The sequence below is a fragment of the Prinia subflava genome, chromosome 11 (genome assembly GCF_021018805.1).
Source record: "Prinia subflava isolate CZ2003 ecotype Zambia chromosome 11, Cam_Psub_1.2, whole genome shotgun sequence".
NCBI lineage: Eukaryota > Metazoa > Chordata > Aves > Passeriformes > Cisticolidae > Prinia > Prinia subflava.
In genome coordinates this window covers 10,899,243-10,918,133 of record NC_086257.1, presented here as the reverse complement: position 1 = coordinate 10,918,133, position 18,891 = coordinate 10,899,243, and the positions used below count along the sequence as shown (strand labels likewise).

At 40.3% G+C, this 18,891-nt stretch overlaps 1 protein-coding gene across 5 annotated transcripts; it reads right to left on the bottom strand.

Moving 5' to 3' along the window:
- ZBTB38 (zinc finger and BTB domain containing 38) lies at positions 1 to 18,863 on the bottom strand. 5 transcript variants are annotated; one of them, XM_063407893.1, is made up of 3 exons: positions 11,326 to 11,415; positions 10,146 to 10,267; positions 1 to 5,850 (listed from the first exon to the last, which is right to left on the bottom strand). In XM_063407893.1, the coding sequence occupies exons 2-3, from the start codon at positions 10,215 to 10,217 to the stop codon at positions 2,272 to 2,274; spliced, it is 3,651 nt and encodes a 1,216-aa protein (XP_063263963.1). In that variant the 5' UTR covers positions 10,218 to 10,267; positions 11,326 to 11,415; the 3' UTR covers positions 1 to 2,271. The 5 variants fall into 5 exon arrangements, with proteins under 5 accessions (XP_063263963.1, XP_063263961.1, XP_063263962.1 ...); XM_063407891.1 differs by lacking the exon at positions 10,146 to 10,267 and having other exon boundaries at positions 10,786 to 11,862; XM_063407892.1 differs by lacking the exon at positions 10,146 to 10,267 and having other exon boundaries at positions 11,326 to 11,862.
- Between the last annotated feature and the right edge of the window lie 28 nt (positions 18,864 to 18,891).

Here is an 18,891-nt window from a genome sequence, read left to right as displayed (position 1 = left end):
AAATGGAGAGACTTACAGAAAAATAGGAATATGTTATTTTAATTAAGCAAAAACAGAGTTATAATCACTCTTTCTAAAAATAAAATTAGACTCTTTATCAATCCTTAACATCTGCATTTAATATTTTCTTCTAAACAAAAATACAGATGCAATTATGTAGCAAATTACAGTCTTTGACAACGTATAGTATTTACCTTCTCTTACACTTACTTTAATTCTAATTTGGTCATTAATACTTGATTCATTACTGCAACATGTTACTTGTAGTAAAAGTGCCACAATTGAACTATAAACATGACATTGCCATCTTAAAACTGCTTTGCTATAAACTGTAGAGAATATACAGAGTTACAAAGTCGTTGTTGTTTTTATCAAAATATACAAACCCCCCCAAACCTAACACAAGCTAACAATATTCTTCTTATGAACTATACAGTTATATAAAATATTTGTAAAATTATCTTTGTATTTATAAATATTCTACCTTATTTGCTTTGGTCTATATTTATCACCATACAAGTCCACTTAGAAGATATCTTTGTGTACTTTCTTTGAAACTTTCCTGTGTTTATTATTCTATTTTCCTTTTTTCAAATGGAACCAAAGCTGCCATGAAACCAGAATTTCTCAAAGGGTTCACAGCATTCACCAGTGATAGAATAAGTAAGTGGACTGTATTATTACTTCAGTCAATACTGTATTATCATTTCAATTGTAGTTTTATTGTACCCAAGCTATAGTTTCTTTTAAAATGTTCAAGAAGACAAAGTTAAGTAACAAATTGTGAACCATCACAGAGAATGAAGTCGAGAACCAGTAACCCTCTTGTTGTGACTTAATTTTTTAACACTTCACAGGGATGAACATACATGACTATTGGAAATGCAGATACGGTACAACAGAGCCCTATCATATAAAATGCAACTTGCAGACACACACCTGCTTGGACTTTTTTAAGCATCTCAGTTAAGATGAATCACACTTCTACAAAATGGTATTAACTGGAATATTTTGGTGCTGTCTTTCAGAATCCCTTCTCCCAGTTGTTAGTGAACTGTGCAGCTGCAAGGCTCACCACAATCCTTTGCTGTGGCAGGATGAGGGAGGCAGGAAGGCCAACACTTCTTCCTCCAGCAGGACACTGCTGGAATGGTTGGTGGGATCACTGAGAAGGGACATCTGAAGGTTAAATGTTGCATTTAAGGCATGGAGATGACAGGGAACCCCACAAACTGGCCCTACACCTGTTTATACACAGGGATGGCCTCAGGGATATACATGGAAGCAGAAGTCTTATTTACCTACTCCTCTCAAAACCAAAGTATTTACGGGGAGTTGCTCTATAGCTTGTGTCCAAGCATTCTTCCAGGATGAGGAGGAAAACTCCGTCTACATGTTCTTGTGTTGAGAAGAACTGTATTTCTAAAAGACAAGAGTTGAAGACCCACCAGGAAGTGGACGTTTCTATACAGGATTTCTGTTTCATGAGAACAATTTTCTTTAGACCAATGCACTAATGAAAAGCTCACCAGGCCACTGACATGGGGATTTATGCAGCTTGGAAGACTAGCTATAGCAAGCTCCACTGAACTTTTATCACCTCATAGATATATAAATCTGGAATACTTCTCACACCAGCACTCAGACTTAACAGTTATTATGGTAGCTACAAAACTGAATATGGAAAGGAAAAGAGTAGTTTAAACTCCTGAATATGTTTTGTAAAGGCTGAGTTAGAGAAAAGCATGGCAGAACTCAAATGTACTTCGGCACACCCAAGCCCATGAAACATTTCCCACCTTCACTTTAGAATACACAAGATTACAATTATTTCCTTTATAAACACATTACTTTTGTTAAAAAAAATGCAATATATGGTTTCTGCAGCAAAAATTCCTTCTACAGAATACACGATGAACCTACAGATGAACCTACTTATTTCTTTTGCTTTGAAGGATTCTGACTCAAAACCAGAACTGTTAAATAGTTCAGTGACAAGCTTCTTGTAATGCTAAGTAGAAGGGCTTAGGTTGGTCATTTTTCTTTCTCTCTATGTTAGAGTCTGTTGTGGCAAAAGTATTTTGGGTGCTCCAAATTAAATTTGTATTATTGCAAATGCTATTTTTTCTGTGTTATTTTTTTCTTTTGCATATATTGACACACATTTAGATGAAGAAATTTGACCTTACTGATATGTTTCCCCATTCAATACATCTTTATTTTCTCCAATATATAGTTTTGGATTTTTCTTCTGTTTTGCACAATTGTCACTCAGAGTATAACTTCTGGAGTTATATTTTCTGTATTTTTCACTTTGCTTCCTTCTGAGCCAAGGAAATGTGGGTTTTCCAAAAGTTTAGTGCTTTCATTGCAAAACTGTTCTTTTCTATCTTGTGTGCCTGGACTTTTGAATAGATGTTTCTTCTGGTGCATTCCCAGAGCAGCTGCAGTCTTGCAAATTTTGGGGCACTGAAAGCAAGCATATCCTTTTCCATTGTGTTCACGTACGTGCCTTTGCTCATGGTTCCTTTTGGTAGAAAGGTACAAGAAGCTCTGAAAGCAGAACTGACAGTGGTAGCGTTTTTCTCCAGTATGAATTCTTTCATGTATTTTGAGTGTTTCATTTAAAGTAAATGCCTTATTACAGTATTGGCAGACAAAATCTTTGACACCCAGGTGAATACGTTCGTGTTTCTGTAGATTTCCAGGAACTGAGAAACATTTACCACAGGTTTTGCAAGTGTAGGGCTTTTCCCCAGTGTGACACCTCATATGCATTTTTAAAGTTGATGGACTTTGAAATTGTTTTTGGCATAACTCACAAGTGTAAGGCTTTGAAGCAGCTACATGCAAGTGTACGTGTTCTTGAGCTTCTGCTGTGGAAGACTGGTCTCTTTCACAGAGCTCACAATGAAGATTAGGCATTTCTGTGTTCTCCTCCTGGCTGACCGCCTTTTCCTCGGGAGCATTCCTGAGCTTGTACTCTCGACCACACGTGTTGTGGCTTTCCATAGCAGCATTTTTGCTTCCGTGCTTTTTCCTCCACTTGGTCTTTTTAATTTTTCTTAGTTGTTTGGATTTCTTTTTTGGTTTGTAATTGTAATAGGGTCTCCAGGGTTTATCACTGGAGTCCTGGTCACTAACATCATCACACATTTCTGTTAGCTCCAGGCATTCTGAGCTGTAGAGTCTAGATGGACTTTTTTCTTTTACCTCCATTTCTGGTTCTTCAATGAGATTGTCCTGTTTGGACTCATGTTTGGATTTTCGGCCCCTTTTACAAAACAGCTTAGATCCTAATATATGTCTTTTTACAATGGCTTCATTACCGATTTTTACTGTTATCTGACAGAGAGGTGCGACGTTGCTGTCAGCAGATGTTCCAGGTAAGGCAGGCTTTGCAATGTATGTTTCAGTTTTACTGGACTCTTGGACAGTATTTGTAGTTTTGCTACATGAACCTCCAGATCCTGTCACATGCTGCGTATCCTCAGTTGCTTCTGCTCTGTTGTACAGCAGTGTTTTCTTTTTCTCCTTGATAGTTTTTGATTTTGTAATGCACTTCCCGTGATTATCTGACCCATACTTACAGCTGTCACTTACTGACTGACTGGGTAGGTTATTTGAAGATTCTGTCTTACTGTTTTCTATGGAAGTGACTGTTTTACTGTGCATTATTACTGATGACACTCTGCTACTGTGCATTATAACAGAGGGTGCAGAACTGCTGTAACTGATGACAGAGGTTGAATTTTCATTCACGTTAGCTGAAGACACAACTGAAGAATCACACTCCTGTGAACCTGAGTCATTTGCAGCAGTGGAAACTCTTTTTTCAGCTGGGAAAAAGTCCCTCTGCAGATCAGAATTTAAGATACCTACTCCCCAAGAGGAAGAATTCTGAGTATTTGTGGAAGATGCTGTATTATTACACGAAGTTGTATCCAAGGCCAGGGTTCTGTTGTTTGACATTATACTATGTTGAAAATTCAGCGGTGGTAGCTCAGAGCTAAGAGAACTCGGAATGAAACAGTTAGTAGAAGCATTTTCATTAGCCTGGGTACTTGTTGGAACATTTTCATAGGAAGAATTTCGATAGGATTTATAAGGCAGTCGCCTGCATTTCATAGGTAGGAGTCGATACAGTTTGTATGGGTACATACTTGGTTTTAAACCGCCATTGGCCGTCTTTTTATTTACTGACAGGCGATGGTCAATCGCATGGAAAGACTTCTGGTGATTTTTCAGTATATAGTAAGTCATGAAGGTCTCCAGACAGAAAATGCACTGGTAGCGCCTCTCTCCAGTGTGCCAGATCTCATGTCTGGTGCGGTACTCCGCTAACGCAAAGACTTTATTGCAGTAGTGGCAAGGGTACGTTCTTCTCCAGGAATGCACATTTGCATGTCTTCGAAGGCTGGACAGTGTGACATAACTACGCTTGCAAACAACACAAGTGTATAATATCTGCCCATCGACGACTTTCACCAAATGATCCGTTTCTGGTAAAGTGCAGTTTGCATTGGAACAATCAGTGATGCTGTTCTCAGACAACAGAGGCTCTGTGTTCGCATAGGAACTTCCATTCTGTCCCTCTGTAGCAGCACAGTTATCTGCAAAATTTTGTTCATTTCCATTGTGAGCTGGTAAGTTACTTGATCTCATGCAGACTTGTTCATGACTTTCCAGTATATTTACATTTGCAAATTGTTTGCTGCAGTATTTGCATATGAAAGTTTCTTGATGCTCTGAATGGAGCTGAAGGTGAGCAGTGAGTAACACGCGGTCATTGAATGATTTTGCACAACGGTTACAACTGTAAACAGGTGGAGTGGTAGTTGCCCCAGATGCAGAGACATTAGCAGAAGTGTTTTCCTCTTCCCTGGACACATGCAAATCTCCTGCTTTATTTTGAGATTTTGGAAAGGAAGTAATTGTCTGTTCAGTAACTGCTTCATGCTGGGCTTCTGCAGTTGTTACAGTAGAGACTGGTACTTTTGCTACAGCCAAACCAGCACCCTGGGGCTTAAAGGTTGACTTAGGAGTACTACCAGCTTGTTTTCCCTGCTGAATGACTGGGGTGGCTTGGTGATTTTCATAGCGGTCCTCACCCGCCTGGTATGAAGGGCTGCTGTCCTGCTCAACAAAAGGTGCTCCTTGTGAAGTATCTCCCCCAGAAGAAACGGCATAGGAGTGTTCAGCCAAGGTACTGGCTGGCTCAGCATCTTTGCACACATCGCTTCTGTTGAGGCCGATGTTGGGGGCTTGTATTGTATCAGATACCTTTTTAAAGCTGGCCCTCAAATCAAGGGGAGAAAACAAATTGTTTTCTGTTTCAAAAATTGAGAATGCATTTGTAATTCGCGGTCCATTTGTCACGGCAGAATCTTCATGTCGCTTTTCATGTTTTTCTTCTTTGACAGTCCCTTTTTCATTAACACAGTACGAATAGGGACAGGGGGAACTTGAAAAATTTACATCTGTAAGATCTTCTAGAAATGATATTCCCAGTTTTTTCCCTGCAGCTGCAAGGTCCGTTACAGTTTCCTGCCTCTTAACAACTACTGTGGAACTGTAGATGTAATTCAGTATCTCTGTAAACACTTCAGCTTTGAGATCATCTAACTCCAGTACATGACCTGAAATACAGATAGTACGACTCCAAAAAATGTTTTTAAAGTAAAGGCTTGAAGCTGCCAGCACATTACTGTGGGCTTTAAATTTGGTGTCTTCCACAATTATGGTGACATCGCATAAAATACCCCGAATGCGCTGTTCATTTAGAATGGAAAGTACAGTGTCGCTGTGGAAGTCGTCCTTGAGATCCTTTGAATGGGACATGACTGTCATCTACAAGAGAAAAAAAAGTAAATTAGAAGGCATTTTCCATCCATTTCAGTTACCTTATATTCAGTTATTTATAGTTCTATATTACTTTATTTTTTTTTTTTTAGTTTATTAACTTCTAAAATGTAAGAATGAGTAAAATTTTGTTATAATATTTCAGGTTTAAGTAATATTATATTCTCTGGTGCCAATACTACTGCAGGTTACGTCTGCCCAGATCAAGGAGGCAGGAGTCCCTCCTGGCTTGAACCTGCTCCCCATCCTGTGCCTTTGACTGGGAGTGCAGCCGGTGGCTTTTGCTGTGCCAGTGGGTGCGGCTGCTCAGGGTGCCCCCAAGGACTCCTGAAGCCTGGACGGAATTCCCCAGCACAGCACGGGGGGAGCTGGCACACCCGAAGGGCGAGGCTGTGCTGCCGAGGTTCTGTGCAGAGTGAGGACTTTGCTTTCTGGGGTCTTTGTCTGACACCGACTTCACAACACAGCTGCATCCAACCCTTACTAAGCTCGTATTTAAATCACAGCAAGAGAGGCTCAGTTTCAGGATAAGGCTTTATAAGCAAATGAGTGCACAAGGAACACCATTTGGTAAACAACAGTCAAGTACCTAAACACTGTGTATGTGAACAGAACTTTTTTTGAATAGTCATTAAATTCACCCAATAATTTACACTACTTTAAAATTACTGAAAAGTTCTGAGTAAAACAAATAAAAAATGATGGAATATCAAGTAGAAAATATGAGAGTTTTTTTCTTCAGTTATAGTTTAGATTTAGTATTCACACTTTACAATTAATGTGTTCTTAAATTCTTTCAAATAATAAAATTTAATTGCAATAATAAGTATCATTAAATAACTGCTAATATACAATAATGAGGTTTAATGCTGACAAAAACTATCTACATTAGCCAGGATGTTACTATATGAATATACCAGTTCACTTCACTGAGAAAAAACATGCAAATAGGAATGAAAAATATTTTGAAAGAAATGGATTAATTTGCCAGTTGAAATTGAGTTTTGACAATTTTTGCCAACTGAATTTTTTATCTGGTGAAAATCTGTGTCTTCACCAGAAGGTTTTTCTCAAATTCTGATCTGTACCACATAAAAAGGTTTGTTCCGTTTTTAACCCAAGTCTGGAGTAGTGTTTTGAACTACTACTGTCCATTTCTGACTTCAAGTCATGAAGAAATAGTTGTGCTAGTGGCACTTGCCAATCACTACAGGAAAAAAAATCACACTTCTTAAAGACCCTTTTCTTTAAACTTGAGGAAGCAAAATGCACCTAAAAGAATTTTGTAAGTCAGGCTAAAATATTACAACACTCTAAGGGAGGAGTTACCTTCTAAACACTCCATCGGCTGCTCCAAACTTTAATTTTCAGCTTTAAAAGTTTTATGATGACCTTTACCCTCAAATACTTTATGTTAGGAATGTCAATATATAAGATGGGTTTGATCCAAATGGCAAAATAAAGGTTTGACCCGTATTCACTAGGCAAACAGCAATGGCCATTTAGAACACATTGGCTCATTCACCCAAAATATTGGGAAAATAGGGTCTTTATCACCTCTCACAAGTCATATACCCCTGCTCTAGCTCATCTAATTACACTTAGGACACTTTCATCACAAATATACAAACTACTTCCCTGCAAATCAAATTACACAAACTGCAGCAATAACCTTACTGTGAAGACAAACCTACTGTGAACAAGATTGTAACTTGGTGTATTACACATGAAGGTTGGAAGTAAAATTTTTACCTTGCAGCACAGCCACTGCTTCTATCAGGAAAGGTGTTGTCTATGCAAATAGTCAAAATTTCTTATAGACTTTGATGGCTGAGAATTTTCAATGCACAGAATGCAGAACAAAACTGTGTTTCACAAAAATACCTCTGATGTTTGCCATAATATGCCATGGATGTCAAGAAATCAATTCATCAGTATAATGACAGAAACATACATGAAGATTCTTTTGATTATTTGATCACTCTCACTCTAGATGCAATGCTTTGTGCCGTGAAATCTTAAAATCATAGCTTATGGTGGGTCTGTTTATGACACTAAGTTGGCTTAAAATAAGGGATATTTACTCATTTGGAACGGCAACCTGAAATTCACAGTGGTTAGATACAGTTATCTGCTTTGGTTGGGTATCTGAAAACCCAGATGTAACTGTAGATAGTTTCTGGCATATCAAGTCTACAGAAAGCATACTGACAATTCTTTTCTTCCAGCAAGCAGCCACTATTCCATAATTGATTCCTTTTTCTCATTGACAATGTCTGACATTACATCTGACTTGCTCATGTGATGTGGTATTAGAAACCAAGTGTCAGACATCAAAACCATTTCACAACAGGAGCTATTGATAGGGTTATTTCCTGAGTATAGGAAATAAATGATGTCAACTCTACCTCCCAGTGAACTGCCCCACAGGAACTTGCCTGTGTTTTTTCAGTTTCTTTATTGGAGACAGCTGGTTTTAGTTCAAAGACACATCATCTGACAGACGGTTTGCTAAGGGTATCAGACTGCTACTGCCACGCTGAGAGCCGTACAGACCCAAGTGGGTTTAGTACAACTCTTATTTTTCAACTGATTATTTCAAAATTTATCTTCCTAAGGACAGAAGTGAATATTTTAGATTTCTACTTGCCATGTACATAGACTGCAAGCTTTTGCAGTCGTGGATAATTTGGTATGCTCGGTAAAATACTAAACTAGATTCCTTGTGGCAACATTCTAGAAATGATCATTTGCTATTTGGTCATTTAATTTTTTTTTCTGTGTGCTAAACCATAAGCTAGATATCTCATTGGAAAGTTACACAGAAAAATTCCAGAGCAACTCATTTTCCAGAGCCAACACTTTTTTCTTTTTCATCTCAACATACACATACTTCAATTAGTCCATTTATTCATGTTTGTAATGATTCTCTACTGCCTTCTATTTCACCTGTCTTGCTTCTTGCATTTGTAAAAACATGTCTGAAATGCTATAAAACCAAAATGCCCTATCTAGCACACATACATAAATGGAGTATTTTAGGAATATTTTACATTCCGTTTGCAGTTCATACTGTAAAATGAAAACCTGCTCTTCATTTTCCAAGGGAGCACTACCAAGAACCAAGATACACACAGATCAAACTTTTCAGATGTGTTAACATGAAATATTTTTCATTAAAACACTGGAAAGTCCATTCAGATTGTAACTATTCTTCTGTATGATTTTTATTATAGAGTTATGGAAGAAATTGTAATTTTATTTGTAATTTTTTCCCAAAACATATGTAAATACCATTTGATCTGTGAAAGGGCAACAAAACTCCTCAGCCAACTAATCCCTCTTTTTTTTTTTACACAAATCTGTCTGTTAATGTCATATTTTTTACTCTCAATCCAGGCATAAATAATTTCTTAGGAATCTGAACAGTACCTTTGTATCATTACCTAATGGTCTTTGGTACACCTATGAATAACTGAATTAATAACTTCAGGTTCAGAACAGCAGAATTTTTAATTGGGAGTTACAGTACTATTTGCAGATTTGCTGCAAAAACAGTAACAGACTTAAAAGTTGTTGAATCGCTTGGAAAAAAAAGATTTAAATATTCATCTGAAACCTAAGTGTAATGGTCAGTAGGCTTATTAAATTATAACAGTACCTGTTCTAACATCAACACTCCAGGACAACAGTCACAAATGAAAATAAGTAAAAGTTAATGTCAAGATCAGAGATTGATGCATCCAAACACAAATTTGACTACTTATGCCTCACAGATGACACTGCTAATTATAAATAGAGAAGCCAGCTCTACGTGGACACAGCTGAGAGTAGAAGCTACTGTTAATTTTTATACTAACATTACTCTGAAGTCAACAGAGAAGTTTTGCTGACCCATGAATACAAAATACAATTTTTTTTACTACCAAAGAGAACTATTACAATCTAGGAATATTCTTTTAACTTCTGCTAATCTTTTGAAATCCACTGTCAGACAAGTGTACCCCATTACATACGAGATTATTCTATTCCACTTCAGTCAGCTAAATTTGAAAGACAAGCTAGTGGCGTAACAAAAAATCTCCAAAGCATTAGGGGCAGTTGCTAATACCCAGGCAAAATCAAAACCAGCAAGATAAATGATGAACTGTAGTAAGGATTCTCCCTGTTTTCTTGCTTCATAAATTTCTACTGGGATTTTAAAGTGCTAATATATTCTGGTAGTAACCAACAGGACACTACAGAAATATGTTCATTCTGTATCTTCTTATGTTCAGTTTTACCTCACTCTGTAAAGGTACTCTGAATTCTCTGTTCTGTTTCCATAGCCGGTTTCCCCAGCTGAGGAGGAACATTCACCTGTATCTAAATCTCCCACGAGATGGATGCTGGTTCTGTTCTAGACCTGAAATGGAGTCAGGCATCATCAACAAACAAAAACCCCCAAACACCCCCCCAAGACACATGCCCGCAGCTCTGATCCTTGCTTACCTGGAAACCTACTGTCCAACCAGCACTGCTACGGCGACTGCCCAGTTTTTTATGGAATCATTTCACTTGTTCCGTGTCGGCAGCACGGCTGCCTGGGTCTGGGTGCTGCAGCCTCCCTGCAACCTCGGGCATGCAGGGCCGTGCTCACGGTGTCTAATGATGTTAATTGATGTCTAATGACTTTCAATAGCTCGCAGGAGCGTGTGGCTCAGTGCTCACTCTACAGAGCTACACTTTACTTCTTCGACTGCACTGAGAGACTTTCTCTTTGGACTCTGGCTCCTTACATCCTTCCTTCCCTTTTGCTATAGAAGAGCATTACTTTAAATGCTTTTTTTTCAGCCTCGCGCTTTCCTCTTCTAATTCAGACAGCTGGGGGGGCTGGGGTGGGGTGATGGAATTTAGCCTAAGAGCATGTCAGTGTTAACAGACCTTTCGTGCCCCGCGACGAACCATTCCTTCAGGGCTGGGACTCTTTGCCACTATTAGAATCCCGACCTCCATTCTCTCACTGCCCGCTTTACGCTGCCCATGATTTCTCCACCGCCCGGAACAGCCCGTGCGGCCTCGGCAGCGCCTCGCTCGGACACGCAGGACGAGCTGTGCCCGGGCGCTCCGCAGCGGCTCCGCTCCCACCGCCACGGCCCTTCCCGCCGCGGGTGGGCTCCGCGGCCCCGGGGCTTCCCCTCCCGGCCCCGGCCCGGCCCGGCCGCCGCCGCCCGCAGGAGGGCGCTGCCCCCGCGCAGTGCCGCCCCGTCCCGTCCCGTCCCTTCCGCGCAGCGCGGTGCGGCGCTGCCCGCGCAGCCACGGGAGCGCGGGGCCCGCGGGCGGCGGCTGCCGTCGGCTCTCCGGCCCGCGCGGGCCCCGGTGCGGCGCGGCGGCCCCGCGCTGTCTGTGCCCTGCGAGCGGCCCCCCCGCCGGGCCCCGCTCATGGCGGAGCGCGGTGCCCCTCCCGCGGGAGCCGCCACTGACCTGCCGCCGCTCCGTCCCCGCCGGCGCAGCCTCGGCCCGCGCGCAGCAGCGCCCCGACCCCGCGCCATTAACGCCGGGCCCGCGGGCCCTCCGCGGGCCGCAGGCGGGCGGCGGCCGGGGCCGCGATCCCGGCGCGGCGGCGGCCGGACGGCGCGGGCGCCATTTTGGTGTGCCGATCCCGGCAATGGGATTGCCCGAGGTCTGCCGGGCAGGGCCGGGCCCGCGCCCGCCGCCGCGCGTGTTCCCGGGCCTGGCTCGGAGCGAGCCCTCAGCCAGCGCGGCCGGGAGCCCGGGCCTCGTCCCAGGCTGTTCGGAGGCAACCGCTGCAAATTCACACCGACGGGGAAACGCGGCGCTGCCAGCACCCGGCGCCTGCTCCGCGGCCATCGGGGCAGTGCTGTGCCAGTCCCTGAGGATTCCTCTCGGACCGAACACAGGACTTCAATGCCTGACTGTCCTTCCAGGCCTTTCTGCCAGGGAGAACGTGTTTCGGACATAGATAGTTCTGTGCCACCTCCTGCCGCTCCCCTCCAGAAAGCAGAGATAAAACATAACCTTGGGAAAAAAACAAACCTGAAATAAACTACATTTAATAACTGAATTATAGTAACATTTACCCTTTTCCTTATCTGGTTGTATTATGTTTTTTAAAGCATGCACAGAAACTCAAATAATATGAGGAAATTTGTTTTAAGCAGTATTCTTACTCATAGTTTAGGTTTCTTGGTATTTTTTACTGCCTCAGGAAAGGAGCACAGCACTAGCATTAGTGCTTCATAAGCAGTCACAAACACTCCATTAGATAAAGAAGGAGAGAGTTTGATTTCATCTATCCAGATGCTCCAACACATTGGGTACAGCCCTCCCAGATACTGTCTCTCTCAGCCTCTCACTTCAAACAGTGAGCAAAGTGTTTTCTCAGAACTCGGAATCATGAAGCTTAGAGAAAAACTGGGCTTTGAGACAGGTGAAAAACATGGTTAGAGATAAAGGAACAGGTTTTTATCTTAAACCTTGCTTTTGTCCAAGGCTAACCTATGTTTATTTTTACAAGGTATTGTGTATAAGGCTTCATGGGACAGCAACTTTACTTTCAAATCTTAAACCTATGCTTTAAAAGCACTGAATAATAGTAACTGATTCATTTTAGACAAAAAAAAAAATTCTGAAGCATGAACTATTTCATCATTGTCACACTTGATGGGCCTGGAAGTTAGACTTTTGGTATAGCTTCTTCATGATAAATGCTGCTTATCATCACAGGAAACAGCTTACTATCAATATAATGTACAAAATCTATTCTAAAAAGGGGAAGTATTTTTTCCCCCAGCATACTGTCTTGGAACTATCAATGCTCTCCCAGTTGATTAAAAGCTATAGAAAGAAAATTTTTCCAGTCAAGAAATTGTAACAATTTTGGTGACTTATCTATATTTACATCTTTCATTAACTTATACAGTCCACATTAAAAATTCATCATAGAAATACTGAACATTTCTGTGAAGAGTTTACTTCCTCTTGTAATTCTGGATCACTGGAATTCTTACCTATAATTTCCCCTTTTGAAGCAATGAACATGTTTTTAGTTTAGGGCTCTCTGCCACCAAAAAACCGTTTCTTTACTCTCATGGCAAATTGATGGCCAGTAGCTGTTCACAGTCAACAGCTGTGGCGGGGGAAATAATTGAAGAACACCGTGGTTTTGATTGCAGAGTGTGTCCCAACGTTTTCCCAACATCCTTTTTTATTCCAGCCTACATAATGGATAAGCAGAGTTTCATACTCACATGTAGGTTACTTTTAATCTTGGACTTTGCCTATTGCTTATTTGCTGTTTTCCCTTTATTACTGTTTTAGATATGTAGCTACATAATAATATGTATTAATGAGGATTTTTGACACAAGTGCCATAAAAAGTATTTGTGACAAGTGTGTTGTCAGTAACAATACAATAAAATGGATTAAACTAAACCTGTTGTAATCCCTTAAAGGAAATAAATGCCTTACTGAACAAGCATCTTGAAACAAATGTAAGGAAGATTAGGTTATTAATTCCCCCTAAATCTTAATTAAAATTGATTATTTTAAATTCTTTTGAAAATAGATGCATAACCATCATTGTATAGCTGATATTCCCAATTTAGAGACAATAATTTATTTGTACTTAAGCACTGGATTCTTTGGCAGTCTTAATAACTATAGACAATAAACCAGATATGGAGAATGAAAAAAAAATTACTTTTTTTTTTTTTTAACAGTGTGTTTTCTTAAGGCAACTTTAACTCATCCACTAAAAAAGAATCACCTTTTCTGTGACTAGTAGTGTAATTGAGGGTACTAATTTCCATATATATATGTGCGTGTGCATATATACATATATAATTATATATATACAATTTGATCTATTGGGAATTCACTGTCCCATCAGCTACTTGTGTGTTAAAAATATTCTTCAGGAAAAAAAAATCTTTCTAAGGCTGTCTTGGCCTCATCCAGGATTTTACATAATCATTCTAATGATTCATGTAAGACCAACTGCATGCAAAGAAAATGGAGGCACTGGTGCTGCAGTCAGACCTGTGAATGCACCACAGTGAAATCTGGGGGAAGCTGGACAAGATCCATTTGCTCTGCAGCCCTGATTCCAGGGTGTAAGCCCCAACACTAATGATGTCCTTTAGAAACAGTGAGTTTGCTAGAGTATATGTACCAATTCCTATTAAACGTATAAATGATTGCACATCACAGCACACGAATGCTGTGTTCCTTTTAGACGGAAGTCCAACTAGTTTAGCAGTGGATTATTTCTCATATGGTAAACTGCAAGATCTAGAGAAAATTTTCAGCAAATCTCTTTAAAATGTATAAAACAGTTCCAAGGTTACTGAAATGGTAGCGTTGGGATGCTTTGCTGAAGTCTGATAATCTCACTTCTGCAACTCGTGGCATATGGTATTCTTTTTGTGAGAGTATTTAATGAAAAAAGTGCCAATATTCCTCCTCTAGTCAAGCAGTTTCAGTTCTTAAGCAACAGCAGAAAACAACATAGAGAGCATTACTGACTCTTGCAAATTCCTCACAAGCAACAGGAGTTTGGCCAGGATTTGCCTGGTTTCTGTCTCAGTGCCTAGACCAGCCTATCCATGGGAAAAATGCTTGGATAGACTGTCATCTCCATTGCTCTCCCTGCTGAGGTGTGAGCAGCCTGAGGTGCTGCTGAGAAGGAAACACAGCTCCTCTGTGCCCTCAAGCAGGCAAATCTTTCACTCAGGGCTGAGGCACAGCAAAGATCCAGCAGCCCAGAGTGACCTCAGCTCCCCTTTGTGGTCCATGAGCAAGGGAAAGAGTTCCATGTGCAACCCTTTTCCTCTTATTCAGCATCAAGTGCAGGGAGAAGGAGCCCAGTTAGAGTAGCTGCAGCAGCCCCCTGCCCTTCCAAGTCTGGTGGAGAGGAGAGAAGCCCAGGACAACTCAGTCAGCTCTCAAACTGTGAGCTGTGCACAGGCACCAAACCAAGTCTTTCTCCATGAAATGCTGCCTTAAAATTTAGGCATGGCCTAATCAGAGTCCCATTAACACTAAACAGGACACATACAAGCGAATTTTAAAGGTATAACTACATCTTTTTCTCTTTCACCAGTCTAAAAAAGAAAATGAAGGAACAACAATAACATAAATCCAAATTCTTCTCTTGCATAAAATACAGAAGCCTATGTTGCACTGCTACTAAGAATCAGCTGACTTTACATCTTGCTATCTCTGAACAATCTTAGTATTATTTTCCATTTAAGTCTTTCTTGTTTTTATGTGCTGCTGACAAGCTGATTTCTAGCTGCCTACACTTGTAGGTCATATCAGTCCTTAGCTAAGAGAGATCGGTTGCAAACATGGAGCTGTGTTTACAGACAGAGTGACAACAACAGATAGTCTTCTGCTGATGACTGTTGTCAATGTAGTGATTAATATATTTGAATAGCTTTAAACAAAAGAAGCAAATGAGACATTTAGGTTTTGTTCGGTGAGAACAATTGCTATGAGGTATTCTGTAGCCTGTTCTGGAATCAGAAAGGTAAAATAAAAGTAGTTGAGTTCAGCCTCCATTTTCCAATTTTCAGAGGAAGCATCATTTGAGTATGGGAGCCAGCATCCACAATGCGGCCTTGGGGCTGCTGTTCTGGGTATGCGGGGGGCCAGGCCAAGGCAGCTGTTGTTGCCCTTTACTGCAGCTGATGTAGCAAATCACCATGGACTGCAAATAGAGTTCAGTCCCTGCTCCTGCAAATGCCTCGTTCTGTTGGTCTGCCAGATGGCTGGACCCAGCCATTTGGGAAACCAGAACTGGTCTTCAAGTTGTTAACTGGCCACCACTGGCCTCCAGTATTCCTTAAAAATTTGCAAAATATTTTTGGTTTTGCTGTTGTTTTGGTAAACCAAAACCAACATACAAATAATAGCCATTGCTCTGAGTCATCATTTCAGCGTGGCCAGTATTATGACAACTCAGTGGACACACGAGAACTTCATATGCTCTTAAATATTCTTATGCTCCATTTTGTGCTGACCAAAGGGGCCCCCCTACTCCTCCTTTTCCATCTCACTGCATGTTTCCAAGCTAAAGGCTGAAGCAGGGCCTCTGCTCATGCAGGAGAAGGACTGCAGCAAAAGCAGATAGCACTGGCAGCACAAAGAAAACAGTGATGGTTCCAGCCCTGGCTTGTGCTGCTCTCTCTGCCTCCAATGTGAACTGCTCAGATCTGAGCTCAGCTCAGGTGGGGGACAAAACAACAACAACTACAACAACTACAACTACTACAACTACTACTACTACTGCTACTACTGCTACTACTGCTACTACTGCTACTGCTAAAACCCCAAAAGTTGGCTTGCCTCTCCCTAACAATTTCCCAAACTCTTTCACTCAAAAGCCTTAATAGTAGCATGGGATGGTGCATAACCACATTGTGTATGGTTCAGGATCATGAAAAGATTCATGTGTTTAAACTATCTGAAATTAATGCTGGATTCTGGTATTGATTCTCAACTTGGCTGTTGAGAGTTATGGAAATGTTGAACATTGTCTGGATAATCTTCATTTCCTTAATCTGATTGTTCTATATGAAGTCTACTCTCTTACTGAGCTCTCTGAAAAAGTAAATGGGAATATTTTCATTGATTTCAAAGCAAAATTAATTAGGCTAGTTGTCACCTAAGCAACTTCTCAGATTACACCCACTGATTTTAAACCCAAGATTTGCAGATTCCCATTTTCCCCATCTTTTTAAATAATAGGATTTTAGACTTATTTCTTAAAAATATATAATTTGGGGATAACCTAAAGGATTGAATACACTTTCCATTTTATATATAAATTAATACTTTGGGAAGAAAGGCCAAAAATAATCTGTACATAAACTTGCTGAAGTCAGTACACAATGTTCTCAGAACTGATCTTCTTTGTCTAAGCTTCTTTTAAATTCAGGACTGAACACTTGCACAAGAAGTGTAAGTGCTGCCTAAATGCTGCATCCAGATATTATTCCAAAAGTCCATGATCAACTGTAATTTTGACTTCCACAACTCAACCCCTGCCTTCTGCTGTTGCTGTCTGGCAGAAGACAACCCTTGGGTCATATCTGTTTGCCTGGATACGTTAGCTAGCACCAGAGTGCTGCAAGCAACACCAGCCTCATTCCTATTTAGTGGCTTTAGTTTTGTCACTGTGTAAAGCAATATGATGATGCTGGTGCAAGAGTCAAATTGAGAATGCCTGAGGATTTGTGAAAGACATCATTACCCATCATTTCTATCCATACTTATGGCAGTGCTATAAGTATTCACAATCCTAGAGGAAGGTTTCCATTTGCAGACCAAGCCTACCATGCCAATTTTATCCAGCTATTGCAGGCCCAATTGAAAGTGCCATAATAAAATGTCACAAGAGATATTTCCGTTGAAAACATGAGGGGTTTTGGTTAAAATCTTTGAGTATTAGGAATCCACATTGGGCCATGCCCAGAAATCTTTTTATATGGTGATTTTCAAGATGCATGCATTATTGTGAGCACATGGTATGTAAATGCATTGGGCTGCTTAATAAGCATTCACTGACACACATCTGCAGCTTTGCTAATGTACCTTTTATTCCTATGTGGTTGTCAAGGAAACAGGTTATGGCCCAGTATTCTGTCTAAAATGTACTGAGCAAGTGTTCTATGACAATTTACTTAAAATAGGGACAACTTAGGTTTGGTAGCTCGTTGCTTCTGTAAATGCAGGTAACCTGAATTTATCTAATCGTAATGTTTCACTGATCAGTTTAAACCACCAATGCCATTTTATTGTCTCTGAAAACCCATTACATTTTCTATGCCACACAACATTGCATATTAATACTAAATTTAATGACAGAAAATATTCTGAGATATTCTAGGAATTTAGGAGGGATTTTTGGCTTGGACAGTTGTGGGGTTTTTTTTGTTTTTTAAAAATTTGTTTCCTTACTGTACATTCTGCCCGGTGACCTTAATTACTTATTTCAATTTAGAGATTCCCCAGCAAGAATCACTCTGATGTAACAAAGCATTTCATACCAAAATTTGTGCAAAGAGTGTCACTGAAATCAGTGGGATTTCTCCCTTTCTTATACTCTCTGGTACCAAAGACCACATTAAAAATTAATGAATTAATCAGAATTTCACTGATTCTCTCATTCAATACAAGTATATCTTAAATCTAAAGCACAGTTACCAGTTGCTTGATTATACTAACCAAGATTATTATTGGACATTCACAATAAGAAAAAAGGAAACTGCTAATATTTGAGAAAGCCGTGCAAAATGTGAACTGTTATTTTGAAATATCCTTTGTGATTATTTATCACAATACTATACCTGAATCTACAAACTATTCTTTCCATCTCATGAATCAAGAGGCTTTTAACTGTCCCTGATTAAAGTCATGTATAAAGGTAGAGATTCCATGAATTATACCCAGCTTAACCAACACAACAGTGTCAGAAACGGGCACTGGCACGGAGAGTTCCTCTGCCTTTGCTGCGTGGCACAGGTTTGTCATGAACACTCCTGACTGGCATCCAGAGCTAGCATTCTGGCATGCTCAGGAGGTTGGTGTGCCTACCAATATGTTTGGTTTGTACAGATCACAGGAGGCTGTAACAGCCTGTTTCAAAAACTATTCTGTCTGATTTTGGTTGTCCAACCTCTATGGCAATAGCAATCCAGTAGGAACTGGAAAAATCCAATAATACTGATGTGAGACTAGAGCAATGTGGTACCATAGTGAGAACGAATCTTAAATTATTGTAATAAATTAGAAATTAACAGAAAGTATACCCAGGTGATGCAGTGGTGATGGTGTTAAATAATTTTGCTCTATTTCTATGTGAGATTACCCCATAAACTTACCCACCTAAAATCAGGTTGTTCTTCTGTTACAGTCTTTTAAAAGTGGTATAGACAGGCATTTGCAGCAAAACCATCTCAGTAATTTTGTAAACTGTGTGGCTACAGTGTATCAGCCTGCAAAGGGAAAAATTCAGATTTAATG